Source organism: Verticillium alfalfae, genomic scaffold (assembly GCF_000150825.1).
Source record: "Verticillium alfalfae VaMs.102 supercont1.1 genomic scaffold, whole genome shotgun sequence".
NCBI lineage: Eukaryota > Fungi > Ascomycota > Sordariomycetes > Glomerellales > Plectosphaerellaceae > Verticillium > Verticillium alfalfae.
In genome coordinates, this window is record NW_003315038.1 from 4,258,514 (window position 1) to 4,279,409 (window position 20,896).

At 56.9% G+C, this 20,896-nt stretch overlaps 8 protein-coding genes across 8 annotated transcripts in view; 5 read left to right on the forward strand and 3 right to left on the reverse strand.

Moving 5' to 3' along the window:
* Positions 1–644: 644 nt before the first annotated feature.
* On the forward strand, positions 645–1,716 carry VDBG_01293 (endo-1,3-beta-glucanase; the record flags this gene model as incomplete). Its single annotated transcript, XM_003009564.1, has 2 exons — positions 645–1,099; positions 1,158–1,716. The coding sequence occupies 2 exons, from the start codon at positions 645–647 to the stop codon at positions 1,714–1,716; spliced, it is 1,014 nt and encodes a 337-aa protein (XP_003009610.1).
* A 508-nt stretch (positions 1,717–2,224) lies between these two features.
* Positions 2,225–5,017, reverse strand: VDBG_01294 (ISWI chromatin-remodeling complex ATPase ISW2; the record flags this gene model as incomplete). Its single annotated transcript, XM_003009565.1, has 4 exons — positions 2,225–2,321; positions 2,372–3,637; positions 3,694–4,465; positions 4,612–5,017. 4 exons carry the CDS (start codon positions 5,015–5,017, stop codon positions 2,225–2,227), a joined length of 2,541 nt encoding a protein of 846 aa, XP_003009611.1.
* Positions 5,018–5,731: 714 nt separating this feature from the next.
* On the forward strand, positions 5,732–7,006 carry VDBG_01295 (GU4 nucleic-binding protein; the record flags this gene model as incomplete). The annotated part of the gene is made up of 1 exon (XM_003009566.1): positions 5,732–7,006. The coding sequence occupies one exon, from the start codon at positions 5,732–5,734 to the stop codon at positions 7,004–7,006; it is 1,275 nt and encodes a 424-aa protein (XP_003009612.1).
* Positions 7,007–7,420: 414 nt separating this feature from the next.
* On the reverse strand, positions 7,421–9,082 carry VDBG_01296 (mitochondrial import protein MMP37; the record flags this gene model as incomplete). The annotated part of the gene is made up of 1 exon (XM_003009567.1): positions 7,421–9,082. The coding sequence occupies one exon, from the start codon at positions 9,080–9,082 to the stop codon at positions 7,421–7,423; it is 1,662 nt and encodes a 553-aa protein (XP_003009613.1).
* A 1,660-nt stretch (positions 9,083–10,742) lies between these two features.
* VDBG_01297 (spindle assembly checkpoint component MAD1) lies at positions 10,743–12,950 on the forward strand (the record flags this gene model as incomplete). Its single annotated transcript, XM_003009568.1, has 1 exon — positions 10,743–12,950. One exon carries the CDS (start codon positions 10,743–10,745, stop codon positions 12,948–12,950), a length of 2,208 nt encoding a protein of 735 aa, XP_003009614.1.
* Positions 12,951–16,633: 3,683 nt separating this feature from the next.
* Positions 16,634–18,104, forward strand: VDBG_01298 (conserved hypothetical protein; the record flags this gene model as incomplete). Its single annotated transcript, XM_003009569.1, has 2 exons — positions 16,634–16,956; positions 16,997–18,104. 2 exons carry the CDS (start codon positions 16,634–16,636, stop codon positions 18,102–18,104), a joined length of 1,431 nt encoding a protein of 476 aa, XP_003009615.1.
* A 710-nt stretch (positions 18,105–18,814) lies between these two features.
* Positions 18,815–19,572, reverse strand: VDBG_01299 (GMP synthase; the record flags this gene model as incomplete). The annotated part of the gene is made up of 2 exons (XM_003009570.1): positions 18,815–19,332; positions 19,413–19,572. The coding sequence occupies 2 exons, from the start codon at positions 19,570–19,572 to the stop codon at positions 18,815–18,817; spliced, it is 678 nt and encodes a 225-aa protein (XP_003009616.1).
* Positions 19,573–20,347: 775 nt separating this feature from the next.
* Positions 20,348–20,896, forward strand: part of VDBG_01300 (conserved hypothetical protein) — a gene marked incomplete at both ends in the record, with an annotated part of 1,328 nt that continues 779 nt past the window's right edge. The window contains one exon of the mRNA XM_003009571.1: positions 20,348–20,887. Within this exon, the coding sequence (XP_003009617.1) occupies positions 20,348–20,887 (540 nt within the window). The remainder of the gene's footprint in view (positions 20,888–20,896) is intronic.

Here is a 20,896-nt window from a genome sequence, read left to right on the forward strand (position 1 = left end):
ACTCTACGCTAGGTAGCCACAGCACCTTGTGCCACACCACGCAAAGTGGATCCGCCTATGGCAGTCCCGGAAGTTAGCAAAAGGGGCTGCCTAAGTTTCCATCGGGAAGACTTGTAGAAACACAGCTCTGCATGGCCCATCGAACTATGATCGTAACATCTCATTTCACTTTGAATCACTTTTAAGTTCAGCATTTGTTCTGCTCAAAGAGACAACGGTGTCTTCCGCATTTTCAAGGTGCATATTTTGGGTTTCCTCATCACAGCTGACAAGCCCTCCGTTGCATTGGCACCCCTTTCAGTGACAAATCATGCCACGGTCGAGAGCAAACCTTCACGTGTCCGATGCCGGAAACGATCCAAGCCTTCTCTCTTCATAAGATGTCGTGGTTCTCCTCTTGGCGTTGTTTTGAGATCATCACAGTGAACCACGCGCCATCCACTCTTTACTCTCTGTCGGCTCGTTACAGTCATTACGGCTTTCGTTCAGTCGAATTGTCACTCGTTTTCCTCACTCCCTGATCTACATCATCGCTCTCAGCACGTAGTCTGCTGTCTGTTACCGTGACTGAATGTAAGTCAATTCTCAAGAACCCAAAGATCGCTTCGCGTCATGGTCTCTGACACGCCGGTGACAGCAGCAAGATGGTTGCTAGTCAAGTCATTGTTGGTGCCCTCTGCCTCTTGGCTGGGGTAGAGGCAGCTGTCCCCAAGATTCCGGGGTTCTGGCTGACCTGGGCCGATGACTTCAACGGTCGACGTAACAGTCTTCCCCGAGACAAGAACTGGATCTTTGACGTCGGCACCAGCTACCCAGGTGGTCCTCCCAACTGGGGTACAGGGGAGATTCAGACGTACACAAAAAACGTTGAGAATGTCCACCTCAACGGCAAGGGTAATCTGCAGATTACCGCCATCCGTGACAAGGATGGAGCCTGGACCTCTTCCCGAATCGAGACTCAGCGAGCCGACTTCATGGCCAAGAAGGACAGGATCATGATCATTCAAGCCGATCTGAAGATCCCCGACCTCGGCAGCAATGGCGTCGGCTACTGGCCTGCCTTTTGGACTCTGGGCGCTGATTTCCGTGGCAACTACTGGTAGGTGGTCACTAGATTTGGTGTGGCATACATTGGTTCCTGACGCATGACTGTATAGGAACTGGCCTTCTATCGGCGAGTTCGACATTATGGAGAACGTTAACAATCTCAACCGTGGCTGGGGCACGCTTCATTGCGGCACCAACCCGGGCGGTGTTTGTAACGAACCCAGCGGACTGGGCAACAATATGGTCTGCCCCAACAGCCCCTGTGAAGGAAACTTCCACACGTACTCCATCGAGGTTGACAGGACAAGTTCGCCCGAGTTCCTGCGCTGGTACATCGATGGGCAGCAGTACCACCAGATCAACGAGACGCAGTTGCCATCGGATGTCTGGGAAAAGACGGTCCACCGTCCTCACTTCATCCTTCTCAACTTGGCGTTGGGAGGCGGCTTCCCCAATGCCCTGGCGGGTGGTGACACACCATTGAACACTACCCTGTCGGGGGGGCAGCTCGAGGTCCGATACGTCGCTGTCTACAACTCGCGCGCATCGCGTGATAAAATCACTTTCAACCCTCATACCGACCTCGACCCAACGAACATCGATCCCGCTACCAGTCTTGATGTCGACCCCAGTGCCAGTGGCTCTGCCGGTCTTGATCTCTCCCTCTAGCGCTGAAGGACGGAGAGCAGCAGACTTGATAATTTACCATTCTTGAGGGGCTGATATTGTATGAATGGCTTGAATGTTTAGACAACGTATAGAAGCATGTTGAAGGAACGTGTGTCAAACTTTAAATACATCACACGGAGCATGCCTGGCGGCTGCCCTTCGTCATCTTACTAGTTCCTGTGTGCAGGCATAATGATCAGGCCAGAGAGACACTGCCATTGAGAGGCTTGAACTTCATCCGTGTGAACGAGCTAGAAAGACATCGATCAACGTCGTGCATAACAGCAATGTGTCAAATTTTGCTTTTACTAGGTGCTTGAGCAATGTTCTAGGTAGCCAACTCCATGTGTGATCATAACAGCTTAATACATCATTCGTAGACAGTGTAGCGCTCAGTATTGCTAACCGACCAGCGGCGTATCCAGACAATAATTAATCCTCCATCCACATGCTCCCAAACCAAGACGTTCGTCATCGGCGAGGCAGTAAGGGCAGGTAGTGGAGACTCTTAGCTTGCAAGGATGCCAGTGGCTGCTGTTTCAACAACCTTGAATGAATCCGCGTTACCATCGCCGATGGCAGCACGTTCATATGCCGAGTCGCTCCTGAAGAATTGTCAGCAAGTACAAAGCCGGGTTATCACCTGGAAACATACCTATCACACAGAATCTCAACGTCTTTGTCGCTCAAAATCTCGGCACTGCCAGATTGTTCGTACACATGACCGTCCTTGAGCAACAGCGCCTTGAGCTTCTCTTCGTCCAAGTCTTCATCCTTGTTGATCTTTTGACCCATCGTTCTGAACTGGCCGCCTTTGATAACCAGCTTCTCGAGGCGACGCTTTGCTTCGACGCTGAGCAGGAGACTGTCTTCGACGGTGCCTTTAGTTGCCAAACGAAAAATCACCACCGGCTTCGTTTGTCCCAGCCTGTGGACTCTGTCTTGAGCTTGGAGATCTTGCTGAGGGTTCCAGTCGGAATCAAACAAGATGACGGTGTCGGCCGCAGTCAGATTGATGCCTTGGCCACCAGCTCGTGTTGAAAGCAGGAAGACCTTGAAGTCTGAGTCGCTATTGAAGGCATCAATGTGTTCCTGACGTTCGGCTTGGGATACGCTTCCATCGATGCGGCAGATCTTGAGCTTCCTGAAAGTACAATAATCATGAAGAATATCGAGCTGCGTTTTGAATTGAGAAAAGATGAGCACCTTGTGGCCACGCTTCAACAAAGCGGGCAGAAGGCGGTCGAGAAGCAGCATCTTGCCAGAGGCAGTGACGATGCTTTCATCAATTTCTGGCCCATTCTCGAGGCCCCAGGGGTTGAAGAAGTTATGGGGACTATTGGCAACAAGACGCAGTTGCATAAGTGGATTACCAAGCTTCTTCCTGGAGATTTCCAGCTTTGCGGCGTCAACCATTCTCTTGAAATCTGCCTCTTCGGGCGTCAACTCAGGTGAAGATTCCTTGACATCATCGTCGGCTATCTCGTCGGCTAGCTTGGCCTCAAATTCATCGTCCGAAAGTTTATCCTCATCGGAGTCAGCTTCAGTATACCTAGTGCGTCGCAACGAGCGGCCCTGGCGGGTGAGGCTCTTGGATGCGACTGCGGGGGTGGAAGCTCGACTTGATTTTGCACTTTTTGACACTGACACCTCAGCCGTGGGGGGCGTTTTCCTCTTGGACGATGCGGTTGAACCGTCGCGAGTAGGTGGCTTTGTGGATGCCTTCGATTTGGTGGAGCGACCTCTGGTCTGCTTGGCAGGAATATGCGCAATTTTCTTAGTCATGAGCATGGTAAACGCATTCGGGGCCGGGCTTGCGTCCGAAGTTGTTGATTTGCCTTGCGGGGGGTCGTTCTTAATGGCAGAGAGACCTCGAGGCTTTCGTCCTCCTTTTTTGGCACCACCTTTTTCGTTTTGCTTCCTGCCTTTGAGGTTCGATGGCGGGTTGTGATGGCAGGAGATGGACCATGTCTCGACGCTTCGAGCGCCTCGATCACCCTGTTCTCGAGGAACGTCCGCGAATCAATGTTCTTGTCGCTAATCGCATTGTACAGGTCGGTCTGCTCCTTGGTCATTGGGGCGTACAAAATGTACTCTCGCTTCTTCGGGAGGTGTTTAGCCACGTCGGCCTTGACGCGGCGCAGAAGCAACGGTTGTAATATTAAATGGATCTTCTTGATCAATTCTTGGTTCTCGCGATCAGCAATGAATTCGGAAGTCCCTTTAACGTCCTGGAGGTCGCTGAAGTCGAACCACGACTCAAAGGCGTCCCAATTGCTGAAAATAGTGGGCAATAGGAAATGAAGCAACGACCAAAGTTCTCGCAGGTTGTTCTGTAGGGGCGTGCCGGTAATGAGCAATCTCGTCGCTGAAGTGAAGGTACGAAGCTCCCGAGAGAGCATCGAGTCGAAATTCTTCATGCGGTGACCCTCATCAATGATGATGAAGCCCCAGTTGACTTTGGAAAGTGCAGCTTTGTCCACCAAGACCATTTCATATGAGGTGCACACAACCGGGAAGGATTCCGTTGGGCGTCCACCTTTGAGGTGCTTCTTCACGCTCTTGGCCCAAATCTCCTGTCTCGCCTTGGGAGTACCGTGGTAGAGAACAACTGGGATTGAGGGGCACCATCTCTTGAACTCATTGATCCAGTTGCTTAATGTGCTGAGTGGAGCAATCACCAGATGAGGGCCGAGGAATTCTTCTTCGCGAAGGAGGGCGATGAGTGAGATCACCTGCACCGTCTTGCCTGTCATATGGTCAGTGCCAGAAAATGCCGTAGCGAGCCTTGAAGTTTACCTAGACCCATCTCATCTGCTAGGATTCCCGACATGCCCTGCTGGCAAATCTCGTACATCCAGGTCAGACCTTCCAGTTGGTAGTCTCTCATCGTGCCGTTGATGAGAGACTTGGGCTGTTTCGCCATGTGCAGATCGTGCTCTCCCAAGGTTTTTCCATCGAGACCGCTTCCAACCTTACCCAAGACCTGCGTCTTCTTGGTCAGGATATCACTGAAAGCAGCACTCTTCAGCAACAGGTCATCGAGCTGACGCGCCTTCTGTTCGCGCTCGGCTTTTGTTTCAGGTTTCTTGTTATCCTTCCGCTTCTGAATAGCATCCCTTCTCTTCTTCTCCGCTTGCTCGTTGGCGGTGCGCGCCTTCTCCTCGTCCTGTTGCCATTTTTGGGCCTCTGGCGAGAGGTCTTCAATAGAATCTTCGGGAGGTGGTGAGGATTCGGATGTTGGGGGCTCTGGGCCCTGAGATAGGACCGAGTCCTCGTCGGAAGGGGAGGGTGAGGCCATCGTACAACGTCTCTCAGGGCGGTTGATTTTGGGAGTTGGTATTGAAGGTCAGCGTCGGGGGAGTCAGCGGGCAGTCGGGGTCAAGCGCATGGGAGAAGTGAGGGCAGTGGTGACAGAATGAGGCGGGAGAATTCGGTGCGACCAAACAGAAATCTGGAAGGGACCGATACAGAACGATGCTGGGGAGAAGAGGCGACACTGGGGAGTGACTGGGTGGCGGCAGATGCCTAGGGAATGAAAGGTACGTGCGATTGCTCCCCCCTCCAACGCGACTCAAAAATGAACAAGGGCCAATCCCGCGAACAAATTGAGTCAATGACGTGCAAGAGCTGAAGAGCGACGCGCAAAGGGCGCGCGATGTCACTGGACCAGTTGTGGGGGCACGCGTCTTGCCCATTAAACCCCCTTGTAAGTTCCTTGTAGATAGATATACGTGACCATTGGCATCCAAGGATAGATGAAGGTGCCAGTCCATTCCAGCTGGCACCATGAATTCAGGCCGGCCTCTCGGTCCCGCTCACATGTTTGGCGGGGTATGGCCTCTGGTGTGAAACTCAATCCATGGCAGTGACTACCCCGCCGCAGAATGAATTTTTGACCCGCCAAGTGCCATCTCAACACCGTCCTCACTCCCACATCCTCATCCTGTCTACCGCCACGCTGTTGCCCCTACGAGTCCTCCGACCAAGTCTCCTTCGGAGCATCACTACCAAAATGAACCCCATCTCTGCCAACACCTACACGCCCACCGAGGAGGCCGAGATCCAGCAATGGCTCACCACAGCCACTCGCGTTGAGGAGCAGTCCAAGACGCCCGCTCCTGATTCGGCTCAGCTAAGCCCCATCCTCGAGACCCTCAACACGCACCTCAGCACTCGCACCACCCTCCTTGGCAGCAAGCCCAGCCGCGCCGACACCGCCCTCTACACTGCCGTGCGGCCTCTCGTCGCCGCCTGGTCCGCCGACGAGCGCACCGGCGAGAAGGGCTACCCCCACATCGTCCGCCACCTCGACTTTGTGCAGAACTCGGGCGCCTTTGAGCTCTCTGTCACCGACACCGACAAGGTCGCCGTCGACCTCGACGATGTCCGCTACGTCAAGCCCCCCGTCGACGCCAAGGCCGAGAAGGAGCGCATCAAGAAGGAGAAGGCTGCCGCCGCCGCCGCCGCTGCTGGTGGTGCTGGTGGTGCTGGTACTGGTGCCGCCGCCGGTACCGCTCCTGCTGCTGCGCCCGCCGGCGATGCCAAGAAGGACGCCACTCTCGTCGACCGCACCAAGGAGAAGGCCGCCGAGGTCAAGGACAAGGTCAAGGCGGCCGTCGGAGCCGGTGACGCCAAGCCCAAGAAGGAGAAGAAGGAAAAGGCCCCCAAGGCCCCCAAGGCGCCCGCCGCCGCCGCGCCCCTGTCGCCCTCGCTCATCGACCTTCGCGTCGGCCACATTCTCAAGGCCATCAAGCACCCCGAGGCCGACTCGCTCTTCGTCTCGACCATTGCCATGGGCGACCCCGCTGGCGAGGACACGACCGAATTCGAGGGCCAGATCTGCCGCACCGTCTGCTCGGGCCTCAACGGCCTCATCCCCCTCGAGGAGATGCAGGGCCGCAAGGTCGTCGTCGTCTGCAACCTCAAGCCCGTCAAGATGCGCGGCATCAAGTCCTCGGCCATGGTCCTCGCCGCCTCGCCCCGCCTCAAGGAGGGCGAGGTCGACGATCACAAGGGTCCCGTCGAGCTCGTGGCCCCGCCCGCCGACGCCAAGGCTGGCGACCGCGTCTTCTTCGAGGGCTGGAAGGGCGAGCCCGAGGGCGTGCTGAACCCCAAGAAGAAGGTCTGGGAGACCATCCAGCCCGGCTTCACGACGACGGCCGGCCTCGAGGTCGCCTTTGACGCCGCCGCTGTCAAGGAACTCGGCAAAGAGGGATCCGGCAAGCTCGTCACCGAGGCCGGTGGTGTCTGCACGGTCCAGACCCTGACTGGCGCCACTGTGCGGTAAATAGGCTAGAATGTCAGAATGCTGTCCGAAGAAGACAAGCATGTCTGGTAAGAATAGACTTCCATGCCCAACCAACTTATGAAAATGTGAAGAGTTCAAGTGCGAAAGCCTGACAGAGTCTTTGTATTTTAAGCCTTCTATGTCGACATGTCGTGTACATGCGAAGACAATTGATCGCAGCACCTCATCGGCCGGAATTCGTCGAATTGTTTTTGGAGTACACGCGCGAGCTTACCCAAACCGTCTTGTACATGCCGCCCGAACGCCTGCAAAGCAAACCACAAACCCGCCCGTTCTCACATGGGGGACCCCCAGATCTATCCTCACGAACCAATGCTATGCCATCGGGCTATGTACAGCCAACGCCCTGACCAAGATGGATATGATAAACACTCAAATGCCAGGCGTGTTTTTCTACTCTTGTTTTGTCTTCTCCCTCACTTCCACCTTGATTTCCTTCTTTGCAGTCTCCTGCTTCGAGGTCTCCTGCTTCAGCGCCGCTTCTTCTTGCTTCTTTGCTGCCAATTTTGCCTTGCCCGCGCGGAACTTGGTCCACTTCTCGTACACGTACCGCAAGGATCGTCGGACGCCCGCTGTGAAGAAGCCCTTGATGGTCTGCGCCGTGGCGGGCCAGTTGACCGTCTGGCGGATGACCTTGCGGATGATCTCTTGCAGCTCTGCCGGGTCGTCCTGGACGATACGGCGCTCAAAACCGCCGCCCGTGCGGCGCTTGAACGACTCCTCGCCCTCGTCCTTGGAAGCCTCCATCAGGGCGCGAAACTCCCCGCGAGGCATCATGAACTTCTTCTGGTACTGGAAGTAAAGGCGGGAGCGGAAGGTGGAAGGCAGGCGCCGTACCATGTTGGCACGCTTCGTCGGGTCCATGTCCTGAGACAACTTTGCGTTGGCGTCGGGATCGGCATTGTCGGGTGTTGTCGCAGTAAAGTCGACGTTGGGCAGAGTAGCCAATAGCGGACCATACAGTTTCCGGAACGAGGTCATATTGTGGGTGACAATGTCTGTGACCTTGCTCGGAGACTCTGTCGGAAGTGCCATACGTGGGTCGCCAAGGTAAGAAAGGCCAGCGATGGTGGAGTAGAGCTCATTCTCGGTAAACTGTGGTGGGAGAAGCAGTAATGCAGTCCGGACAGCCGAGATCAAGTTCGCCTGGTTAGCAAGGCGGACTCGAGGGTGGTCACGCAGGATCTTAACCGGCTTCTGAAGACGGCCTGCCAGGTAGAGATTATTCCACGAAGAAAGATCAGTGCAAAGATTGTCGATCGAGGTGACGCCGTATTTAATCTGCACACCGTTCTGGATGACATACGGGTTGAAGTAGACGCCAGCGCCCCAACGCTCCTGTGTCGTGGACACGAGACCAGATCCAAACTTGGCAAGTGAAGAATAGTGCTCGGGATGCTGTCGCATGTTGAGACTGTGCCAGTGCTGCGTGTGGGTCACACCGAAGATGAGATCAATAGACTTGGGTCCAGAGGCCTGCACCTCCTTCAATGCCTGGGACGGCTTGGGATGAACGTTGCGATATTCCTCATCGCTAACGTGGCGATTCGGTTTGGCTTGCGGGAAAATTCCGGATCCGTAGGCGAACGCATACATGATGGGAGCTCGGTAAGATCGGAGCAGTCGAGTGAGCTCCTTTTTGAATTCGGCGTGGAACTCAATGTGTTGATTGGTGCCGAAGAGCTCGTAAGGAAGCTCGTCAAACTCTTCGAGCCTGGCGTCCGGATGGTCCTCCCAGTTCTCTGCCGACAAGGGAGGTCCATCGCGGGGCTCCCTGATGCGATACTTATCGCCGATCGCAAAGTTGATGGCTGAACCTCTGTGAACGTATGTAGGTGCTTTCGTTTCGGCCTGCTGCTTCTCCCCAATGTGCGAACCATCCTTAGCCTTTGTCTGCCCAGCCTTGGTATTCGGTGAAGTCTGTTCCGAGTACAGTCTACTGTAGGAGAAAGCAGAGACACGTTGGCGGCGCAAAGATCGCATCAAACTCAGAGGTTGCGAGGTCGACGGCCAGGCTATCCGAGCCAGCCGGTTTTGAGTAAGTGGTGTAGCCATGGCGCCGGTCTCCTGTCAAATCGTTGAGCTTGAGTGTTGTTGGGTGGGATCGAAAGTCTTCGTGATTACGGGACGCGGCGTATGTACGCTCTTGGTGTAGTCTGGCGTCTGTCGAAACTTGGAAATGGGAAATTCGTACACTCGGAGGTTGTATGTCGGCTGGAGATGCGGTCGCCAGCTCTAGCAGCTGCGAGAGATCATTCGCTGAAGGAATCCATGTGCAGGTTGTACAGGACGGTCGAAATGGGTAATTGGAGACTGGATCGTCGGTTGGCGTCAATGAGCGGAATGGCCGGGTCGAGCAGTCGAGACACGGGCTGGAGCTGCAGATTTTGCAATTGATCCGCAGCCAGCTCCTTCGGCAGCAAGATGACGGCTGTGTGTAGGGCACCGGGTTGAGATTCAAGAGGTGTTGTAGGATCTTGGCTTGAAGGAAAATCTGTGATTGCTACGAGCTCACCTGTTTGGGGAAGCAGCAAATGGCCAGTGCACGGAGCATATTCTGTGCTGTGCTTTGCCAAGACAGGAACAAGCTCAAACCATACGCGGGGATCTGCTGGCACGTCATTGTGCAGGGTTCATCTGACGGCCGCTTCTGTGGTCAGGCACCACGTCGTCCATCTCCAGCGACCTGTGGTCTTGGCGATGCACCTCCCGAGTTGACCCTTTGGTGCTGTTGACAGTGGCGAGGTATGAGGAATGAGGGGCTTCTCGGCTGCCTGAGAAGGGGGACCATGAGCGGAGGGAGTGCCCGCGTGGCGAAGCAGGTATTTTGTTGGTCATCTGGGTTAAACGGCCAGCCTGAAGCTCGGACAGGGAAGCCGAAGGCCATGCTCAAGCCTTGTACTGGGCTTCAGCGAGTCAAGGCGGCCTTCGTCCGGGAAGCGAAAAAGAGATCTAGTTAGTGAATGGCAGCATCCCAATTCTAAAATCCTTGGAAGAATTTCTGTCCATCTAGCTTATTCAAGCTGATAGGCAAGGTACTTCGGGTAGCCGTGTGTATTGGACTCATCACTGAAATCAGACTCTTTTTCGGTACAGGCAGGCTTCACGGTTCTGGGGCTTTCTTCGTCTTGGTAGTTGGTGCTGGGCCGTTGGAGTTCATCAAGTCAGCTGAGTCCTGAAGGCAGGCATACGGTGACTGCCTAGATCAATTGTCGTACCCAATACCTTCCATAAGACCAGCAAACAAAGACACCTTCATACATCTTAGCGGTCTCCAGACTACCGGAAGCATCTTCTCTCTCTGTGTCCTCGCGATTGGGTTATAAGCAGCGACTTAACAGTCTCCAGGCATCGATTCGATTCATCATTTTCAACAGGCTCTCAGTTGAAATGGACGAGGATACAAGCAGTATCCCTGTCACAGCAGGCAAGCTCCCAAGCAGCCCATGCACCCCACCGCCGCACGTGACCTTATCACCATCAGCGGCGCAGATCTGGTCAATCAACAAACGAAACAAACAACATCGTCGGTCGCTGAATCGCCCCGTTGAGCTTCGCAGCGCCGAGATGAGGTCGCATACTCCATCCGGCGAGCCGCCCAGGCGCACATCTCTTTCCGGACGATTGAACCGCAGCGCTGGTCCTGCCAGCATCCCACGACCACATACGTCCTTGCGAGGATCGCGCGTAAGTAGCTGCATCAAAACAAACCCCCATGGCCGCCCGGGGCAACTGCGTTGACGCTTGGCCGCAGACTTTCCGCGCAACCCAAACCCAGCCGACATACAACCTCTTGACAGGTGCCGACAATGCTGCCAGTAGACCATCTTCTCGTCAAAGTGCCACTGGCGAGTCGCTGCGCGCCGTTTCGCGGGAGAGCTCAAAGGAAAATCTCGCCCCACCCGACGCGGAGCAATACGAGTCTCAACGCCATGTCATCGAGGAGCTCAAGGCGGAGCTTAGCGGCCTCCGTTACACGATAGAGACATTCGAGCAAGAGAAGCAGATGGCCGAAGCTCGACACAATGCCGACATTGAAGACCAGCGCCGACGCGCCCAAGCTGATTTCACCGCGAAACAGACCGCCGAGACGGAGAAGTCGCAAGCGCTGCGCCAACTAGAGTCGGCGCAGAAAGAGCTTGCTGATATTCGAGAGTCCTCCAACCAAGAAAAGTCGACCTGGGAGAAAAGGGCGCGCGATGCTGAAGAGGAGGCTCGTCTGGTACAGGAGCAGCTCGAGGACCTTTCCAACGCCAAAGATGAAGCCGCTCGGATAAACGAGAAAAAAACGATCGATCTCGAAATGCAGCTCCAAGCCGCTCAAAAGTCTGTGCAAGAGCTGGAGCAGGAGAGCCAGGCTCGCGAAACGGTGTTGCAGCAGGTGCAGGTGCAGTTGGCAGACAAGGACACCCACATTGGCGAGTTGGAGTCTGAGGTGCTGCGTCTGAAGGCGCAGACCGGAGATGCCGACACAATGGCCATCATCAAACAAGAGTTGTCTGAGCAAGTCGCGCATATTCGGAACCTCGAGTCTACGAATCGGGAGAACTTGAGTGAACTCAAGCACTTGCGACAAGTTCACCGGGCTACAGAGGTTGTGGAGGAAGAGAAGCGTTCTTTGCTCCGCAAGCTTGAGGCTGCCCAGGCTCTCGAGGTTGAGCTCTCGGAAGCCCAGATTCAGCGTCAACGTCTCGAAGACGAAAGGCTGGCCTGGACTGCGTACCTCAAGAGCACGACCGCATCGGGTGAGGACCTCGAATTCGACTCCCCTGAAGCCCTGGCCCGAGCTCTCATTGCTGAGCGGTACACGATCGCGTCACACATGGACAAGATTGGTGGCCTGCAAGCCGAATTGTCTGCGCAGGACAGCAGTATCAAATCACTGGAGGCCGAGGTAACGCGCCTCAAGGGCGAAGTGCAGAACGCCAAGGCCAGCGTCAGTGCTTCAAATACCGACAAAGCGCGCATGAGGGCAGAGCGTCAACGAGCGCTAGCTGTCAAGGAAGTCGAGAATTTGCGTGCACAGTTGGCGCTGTTTGACACAGAAGACCTCCAGCCGGAGAACTATGATGAGGGTAAAGCCAGGCGGATCAAGGAGCTCGAGGAGTTGATTGATCAGTACAAGTCGGAAACACAAGCTCTGGCAGCCGAGATGGCGTCCCTCGAAACCACGCAGCCTACAACTGGGAATAAGCGACCCAGAGTCGACGACGGGACGGACAAGAACGACGCCGGGCTTTCGGCGCAGCTGGCAGAACTTACACGCAAGAAGCGCAAACTGCAAGACGAGTTCTCGGCCCTGCAGTCACAACACGCGCTCACGGTGAAGGAGCTGTCGGTAGCACAGGAGCAGCTGAAGGCAGCTAAAAAGTCGTCGAAAACACGCGTTCTATCGCTGCGATCCAACCCCACATCTGACTACGAAGCCATCAAGCTCTCGACGCTTAAGGCCCTGCAGACGGAAAACGCCGAGCTGCTGGCTCACATGCAGTCGCGAGCTAAATCTGGGTCTTTCCCGACAGTACCTGCGTCTCAGCTGGCGGCAGCACAACGTCTCGTCGACGAGGCCAAGGCCGAGACGGCGAGCGCACAGAAGCTCAGCAGGCGACTGAAGGAAGTCTGGGGCAACAAGTCTCAAGAGTTCAAGGAGGCCGTCTTCTCCACCATGGGCTGGACAGTCACTTTTATGCCGAACGGCAAGATGCGTGTCGAATCTCAGTACTATCCTTCAAAGACGGACGAGCACGAGAACTCGATTGTCTTTGACGGTGAAAAGGGCACAATGAAGGTCAGCGGCGGGCCCAGAAGCGCGTTCGCAGCAAAGATCAGCAACCACATCAAGTACTGGGTGCACACCAAGGGCTGCATTCCGGGCTTCCTCGCAGCCATGACCATTGAGTTTTTTGAAGAACAAGAGACTTAGTGGCGAGTTTGTCATGCTGTTCTGGGTATGTGTGTTTGTGTGTGGACTGTCTGCGAGTGTCTCTTTTGAAGAACGCGGAGAAGTGCAGCGGCGCAGGGCGTTGGACTTGACCTTCCATGTACAATCTGTTGTCGTGTTTTGTTAGATACCAAAGGTAGCGGGCCCGGGGATACCGGCTCGTCGATGATACTGATGCTATGATGATGCAAGCCAGCGCAATCGAAACCTCTTTGTGATGTATGACCTGCTGTACGGCATCTGCGACGACACACTACGACAGCCGTGGATCTCGGGAGGGTAAGGCGAGTACTTAGGGCCCATGTTGAAGCTTCAACGAAGCCGAGATCCAGGGGATGCACGGAGCCAGATTCGGGTCCGAAGATCGCAGGGTAGTGCCAAAGTTAATGTCATCAGATGCATCGCTCATCCTCGTCCACACGTACAGGCATGATTGGCCTCGCGTTTGCTCCCGTTTCATTGGGGTCAAACTGCTGGTCCCTTGTTACGTTATCTTCATATTTTGCGTCCCGGTAGTTTCCTCACAGAGAGGACCGAGTGCTCATCTCACATGTGTCATGACAATCCACTCCCAACCTGCCAAGAAACCAAGCAGCCAGGAGAGCGAGACCGGGCAGTGGCAGATTGCTTTGACAGTGTCAACTCCACCAAGCTAGGGTACAATTCGATGGTCGAATACTGAGGAACCTACGTGCCGCACAGTACTCGATGCGACGCCGATCGGACTCCTCCTCAGTGACGCCAGTCAGTGAACCCCCATCCTGTGGCGTTTAGCTTTCTGCATACTCCATACAGCATGCGACCGCTGAAGCCCATTAGCAGTTCAAGCTCAAGGCCGCTAGAAGGGACACTTGGTTGAAAGCTGGGGATGGGCGAGCAACAGTTGGCGGGGTCGGTGCTCAGTCTCCCTTCTTGGTGTGCCATGTAGTAGCTGGCGCCAAACCTAGGGTACCACTTAAAGGAAGAGCGCTAATCAATCGGGATCGTTTGGATCGGTGCGCATTTTTGCCGGTGGTGATCTAGTTTGGCGGGCGTGCGCGCGCACAGCTATCCAGAAGAATGCAGTGATGTTTGGCGCTCCCCCATTTTTGTGCCTTCACCGCTACAGTGAGCTCAAGCGAAAATAGGCCATGTGACGAGCCATTATTGAATTTTGAAGGCTTGGAGGTGCACAGCTCACTCGCTGTACGATGAGCTGGCTCCTCTCGTTCACTCGCGTGACGTCCTATAACAGAATCGATGCCGTTGACTGGCAGATTGATCTGCTGACGAAGGTTCATGTGCAGAAACATGTACTGCACATTTTATGGCCAGGCGTTCGCTCAGTGCTACCGCTATTCGAACAATCCACACCGGGCTGGCGAGCAACGCAACACTGGAGCGATCACTTCCGTTTCGCTCTGGTCATCGTCCGAGCTGCCCAGGGAACATGCTGCTTGCCAGCCAGCGAAAGCGGGCGGGATCAACGGAACAAGGTGGCCGGCCTAATTCCATCTTGAAGCCGCTTCAGCGACACGATCAATGATAAACAGACGTGGTTCTAACCCTCCTGGGCCTCCATAGACTACTTATGGTGGGCTTGATCACATCACACGCCGCCGTGCACTGCCTCTCTCGCTGTTCCGTTCTGCAGCACACACGACGAGGAGAGCATGGCGGCAGACAAGATCGAGACAAGCACAGCATGGGTCGGTGGGCAAAGCCTCTTACACTAGGACAGCCGCCGTTCGTCATCCCGCACCTTGAGCCCCCATTTTCCCGGGCCCACGGTCAATACCAAGCTTTGCACCCCAGGCGCCTCCAACCTCTTCAGTGTGGCCCTTTCTGGCACATCCCAGGCCTACGCCGTCGTGTCCCCCGAGACATCCTGGGCCCCGCATGGTACGGGACAGCCTGAGCCAATGTCTTTCCGTGTCCCACGGCCTCCCTTGCCGAGTCATCTTCCCAGCAAGTCCCAACGTGGTCTGCCTCCACGACTCGGAGGCACGCGGACTCCATGCTTCCTGCGTTGAACCCGCCAGTCCGGCCAGCGGCTATTGGATACCCGTCTGCCGCTCGCGCGTCGTCCTCCTCGATCCGGCCCAAAGTCTCTCTGTGTGGTGGACGGCTCGCCCCCCCCCCCTGTTGTCTCTTTGCCATGCCTTGGTTCCTGAACCTGGTCCTGCCCTAAACGTATGCAAGCTGTTGAAATTTTTCCCTCTGTTATGTCTGCCGATGCCTGCCGATGCCTTTGTAAAACGACGGCCAGTCCGTATTGGGGGGTGCCCTGTGTCCGAGTCTTGTCTACCCTGCAGAGATCGGCCTTGCGTGTCTCTTCTCTTCATAAGCTTTGGCTGTCCGACGGTAGGTCGTTCGTTGGCGCGTGGCTGTAATCGGTGTTGTCATGGCTTTCGGAAGTCTGCAGAAGACTCGCCCATCCGCACGTTCTGATATTTACAGGTTTCTTCTCCCCCTCCCCTACAGGGGGTGATTGGATGTGACTTCTGGTTTTTTTCCTGGATTTTGCCTTTTTTTGCCAGAAACCCCCCCAGCTCGGAGCTTGATCCGGGGGGGCTCACTGATAAGGGCCCTTTGTCAAAGTCGGCTTCGAAAAACAAGGTGGCGAGAGCAACCTCGACGATCTTTCAACCAGGTGATTGACTTGACGCTGCCTCCCACTTGCGCTCTCGCACTCTTCTCCTCCGGAACCTCGACCGGAGAACCGACTGGACCACACACGCCCTTGAGTCTACCTGCAGCTGTCCATCCTCGCCATCAAGCACGGGAATAAGACTCCACTGGAAAGGACTGTCACGAACGCAAGGCTCGGCGCGCGCGCAGGACCACCGCGCATATACCTCCTTCAACTACCGGATACGTATTGACGAGTAGTGCAAGGGGCACCTGCTGCCCTCGATATCCAGTGCCCATGACGTATTCTGCCTCTTGGACGTTGGAAAAGAGTATTGGACAAAGGACAACTGACACGCGGTTTATCAAACATCGAGGTTGTCATTGCGGGCCTAACTTCCTGGCCGGCGACGCAGGGATAAGGACAAGCTCCAGTACAACCAGCACAATTCCATTCGGTGTTTGCGCGCAGCTCATCGAATCACGCCCAACAATATCCTAACGAAAAGGCTCGCCATGTCGGTCGATTTCTGAAAAAACACCTTCCCCATCCCCATCTTCGTTCTACGTCTCGAGCTGCTTGTATGCTTCACCGACGGCATCACCATCAAGGCTTGAGTATTGGTCTGTTGTCATGCCACCCACATCTGGTGGTCTGGGTCCCGTGCTGGGCTCATTCTTGGACACGGAAGGCGCTGGAGACTCCGTTTTGGACAACCGCGAGGTGTTGCAGTACAGCGAGATCCCCAGTGGGGCTATCTGACCAGCAGATTTACATCTTGCGATGCGTTTCCCTGTCTCTCTCGCTTTTTACTCTGTCACTCATTGTGCTCGTCACATATTGGTTCTTCCGCATGCGCAGGAGCTTCCGTCATGAGTATGTTCTTTCTGCCGACCCTTTCTGGGTGTGAAGGACAAGAATCAACTAACTAACACGTGCAGCCTCATTATGCTCCTCATTGTCAGCGACGGCCTCGAGGCCCTCTTCTTCATGATATTTCCCATTGTCGATTTTGCCATGGGGCCGATCCAGTCAGAATAGATAAATTTGCCAGATGAGCGGCTTCTTCCTAGCCGTCGGCATCGAGGCGTCAGACATAGCCGTGGCACTCATCGCCATCCACACAGCCCTCTACATTTTTAAGCCGCGGCAGCTCAACGGCCAGAGCGGGCTGTATCCGTACCGCCGCACAGCCTACGCCGTCGTGTTCATCCTGCCGGTCGTCCTGGCGTCCCTTGCCTTCATCAACACGCCGGCGTACGTCAACAACGGGCAGTACTGCTACCTGCCAATCCGGCCGCTCTGGGCGCGGCTCGCGCTGAGCTGGATTCCGCGGTACATCATCCTGCTCATCATCTTCGTGTCGTACTTTTGCACGTACATTTACGTGTCGGTGCTCATGCACCGCTTCGGCGAGGAGAGCAAGATGCGACGGCACAGCAACGCGCCGCCCGCCGCCGCCCGTCAGCAGCGACCAGACGACGAGCAGCCCGAGCAATGTGAGCAACAACCAGGCCGACACGCGCAACGGTTCTGTCCCGCCGACGCCGCCGATCGCCTACCACGGACTCATCCCGTCGACGTCCGACTCGCACCACTCGTGCTCCGAGGAGGAGCGGCAGCGCCACGGGTCCGTTTCGAGCGAGGCTCCCGGCGGCGAGCCGCTGCGGCGTCCTTTGGCCGGCCGGTTGCGTGTCGACTCGCATCACACGGCGCACGGTATCCGGTGGAAGTGGCCTCTGTTCGGGGGCGAGGCAGTCGCGTCGATGGAGACACAGCAGCAGCAGCAGCAGCGGCAGCAGCGGCAGCAACAGCGACATCTGCGGGAGGCAATCCAACACCAAGAACAATACACGACGCAACACGATGCCTACGTCGAAGCCGTCCACTTCCCACAACAAGCGGACAATCGAGTATCCTACCAGGCCATCGCATCCCCTCCACCAGCCCGCACCTCCGACCCGACAACGGCGCGACACTCGCTGCCGCCAAGCCTCGGCAAAACAAGTGACCAGTCGCCCTCGTCGCTCTCCAGCCCCAGCGGGCGGCCATACCGACACCCGCACACCGGGTCCTCCTCGACAGCTGTCTCTTCAACGCCCTCCCCGTCGCCCTTTCTCTTCGCCGTCGCCGCCTCGGCAGCCCCGCTCCGGCGCACCGGCGGCACCCGCACCGGCATCGGCGCCACAGCCAACGATCCGTCGGGCAACATGGCGCGCGCGCGGCTCAAGATCCGGCGCAGCTGCGCCTACTATTCGTCTACCCACTCGTCTATATGCTCGTGTGGCGGTGCCGTTCGCGCAGCACGTGCTGCGGTGGAACGAGCCGCTGCGCGCGGGGCCCTTTGGGCTCGTGCTCGCGAGCCTCGTGAGCCTGTGCATGCAGGGAGCCGCCGACGCCGTGCTGTTCGCGCTGCGGGAGAAGCCATGGCGGCACGGGCACGGGACGGCGAGGCAGGGGGCGGGAAGGGCGCAGACTGTTGCTGTCACGGCGACTGTGACAAGGGGCGAGGGGCGCGGCGTTGATGGTGATGGGGGGCGGAGGGGCAGTTGGCGGACTCGCTGGGGGATGAGGCAGGGCGAGGGCCCCGGACGGACAAGGGAGGAGATGCTTTTTGATGGCAGGAACGCGAGGGCGAGGAGGGATATCGAGGCTTCGGAGAGGAGGACGAGGCAGAGGTCACCGAGGACGAGACAGCGGTCGCCCAGGACGGAGACGGAGTGGTGGGAGTGGCTGGATCACGTGGGAGCGGAGGGGGAGGATCATGAGGGGCAGGATCATGAAGAGGGGGAGAGTCATGGAAGAGTGAGGCAGGCAGATGATGTGTTTGAGATGAGAGAGAGGACATGATGATCTCCTTTGTCGATGGAGGGATAGGGCTGCTTTTTGGATGATACCCGAGGAGGTCAAGCATGGCATCCGGCGCATTTGGTGGTTTGTTACTGGTGGCATTAGATGGTATGGACAAAATAAGAAGGTCGCGAGCTAGACATGTGTCAGTTATGAGACTGGCGTCTTGACTTCAGACGTACATTTCAGACGTAAAGAATGGAGTTGATGAAACTGTCTGTCGAAATGCAATCGATGTAACCATAGCTATGCTGCCTTCAACGCCGTGTCACCGTTACCTGCTGTGCTCTCTGCTGTGCTCTCTGCTGTGCTGCCGTGCGCCCAGCATCTGACGGCTGTCTGGGAACATTAAATAGAACGAATCTGCCCACCATCCCAATGCCGCCTACTGCTGCAGGAAATTCAGGAACCCCCTGCCGACGGCAACGCCATCGTGCTCGATGCCGGCGCGCTCGACGGCCTCGGCGTACATGTCATCGCCAAAAATGCCCATCTTGTGCCTGCTCGCGAGAATCTCGGCGACAATGGGCCCCGTAAACTCGGGGTGGCCTTGGACGGCAATGTACCGGCCCTTGGCATAATAGCCCTGGACGGGACACGTGTCGGTGGCGGCGAGGCTCTCGGCGCCGGACGGCACGTCGACGACCTCGTCACGGTGCATCTGGTGGATGCGCAAGACGTCGAGGCCAAAGAGGTCGCGGGCGACGGGGGTCAGAGTGACGTCAGTGACGGCGACCTCCCAGCCCTTGGGCGAGGTGCGGACGGTGCCCGCCGAGGGCGCGGGCGATGATCTGTTGGCCGAAGCAGACGCGATGCACGACGCGGCCCGTGGCGAGGCAGCGGGCGTGTAGTCGACGAGGGCCAGGATCCAGGGCTCGTCGTCGTAGCCCGTGTGTCTGCTGCCTGTGACGAGGATGGCGTCAATGTATAGGGGTCGGGTAGGACGACCGGGTCGTTGAGACGTCGTGGGTCGTGATGGCGACAAGCGAGTCGAGGGGGTGCGGGCGCCGGCAGCGTCAGGGCGGCGGTGCGCAGGAGGGCCGTGAAGACGCCGCCGTAGCCCTTGTAGGTGGCCTGGGTCTCGGGCAGCGGGGTGTCTGCCTCGAGGATGGCGAGGCGGATGGGAGAAGGCGTGGAGCCCATTGTTCCTGTTTCCGTTCCTGTCTCTGTGTTCTGTGTATGTGTTGGTGCTCTGTGAAGTTCTTCGTGAGGCCCTCGAGGATGTGCAGTTGTCGTAGATGGCCGAGTTCTTGGGAATGTGACTTTTGATGGTTATAACTTCTGATAGAGATCGTGAACGAGCCCCGGCGGATTGAAGGGAAAGTATGGAGGAGAGAGTACTGAGGAGAGAGGAGAGAGGAGAAGGGTTTGAGGAGAAAGGATGGAGGAGAAAGGATGGAGGAGAAAGGATGGAGAAGGGTCAAGAAGGGAGGCGGCGACGAGAAGTCGTGGCAAGAACCACCGGCGGTGAGAATGCCGTACAAGACGGGCAGGGACGATGCCGAGTCAGACCGAGAATGGGCCGTATATGTCTTGCCTCGAGAAGGGCGTGCCTTGGTGGGTCGGACTTGCCGGACCTCTGGCTGACCTCTCCTCCGTCTACCTTACTTTTACTCGCTCTACGAATACTCTACTCAGAACCTCGACGAACCCCTCGCGATTCAGGGACCACGCCGATAGCGGCTCCTTGTCCATCTCAACCAGCCAAGCACCAAGACGACAAGGGCCACGAAGCTAAGATAAAGCTCTCCGATAAGCCCCACCAACGATGCCTCTTCCTCGTCCAGGTACCTACCTACCTTACGCTGGATGCTGGATGCTGGATGCTTGATGCTTGATGCTTGATGCTTCATGCTGGAAGCTTGATACTTGAGCCCAGTCAACAATTTCATCATCAGCATCCCTCGGGCAGGCCACCATGCCTCGGCCCTCTCTCGCCGCCTTCCTCGCCCAGGCCCGCGCCGCCCTGACAGCGCCACGCCGCCCAAACGCGCCCCTCACCCTCGTCGTCGGCAATGAGTCCGCAGACCTCGACTCCCTCTGCTCGGCCGTCCTCTACGCCTACCTCCGCAGCACGACACCTGCGCAGCCAACCCTCCACATCCCTCTCTCGAACCTGCCCCGCGCCGACCTCGCCCTGCGCCCCGAGCTCACCGCCGCCCTCGCCCGTGCCCGCCTGCGTCCCTGCGACCTCCTGACCCTCGACGACCTCGCCGACACACTGACCCCCGAGTCCACACGCTGGGTCCTCGTCGACCACAACGCCCTCACTGGCACCCTCGCGGCGGGCGGCTTCGGTTCTCGTGTCGTCGGCTGCGTCGACCATCACGCCGATGAGCGTAGCGTGCCGGCCCGGACGGGGCGACGAGCCGCGCCTCATCGAACACGGTGCGGGCAGCGGCGGCGAGGCCTCTGGTCGTCGAAATGGGTGGCCGGGCCCGGCGGTGGGACGGATGCCGTTGCAGGG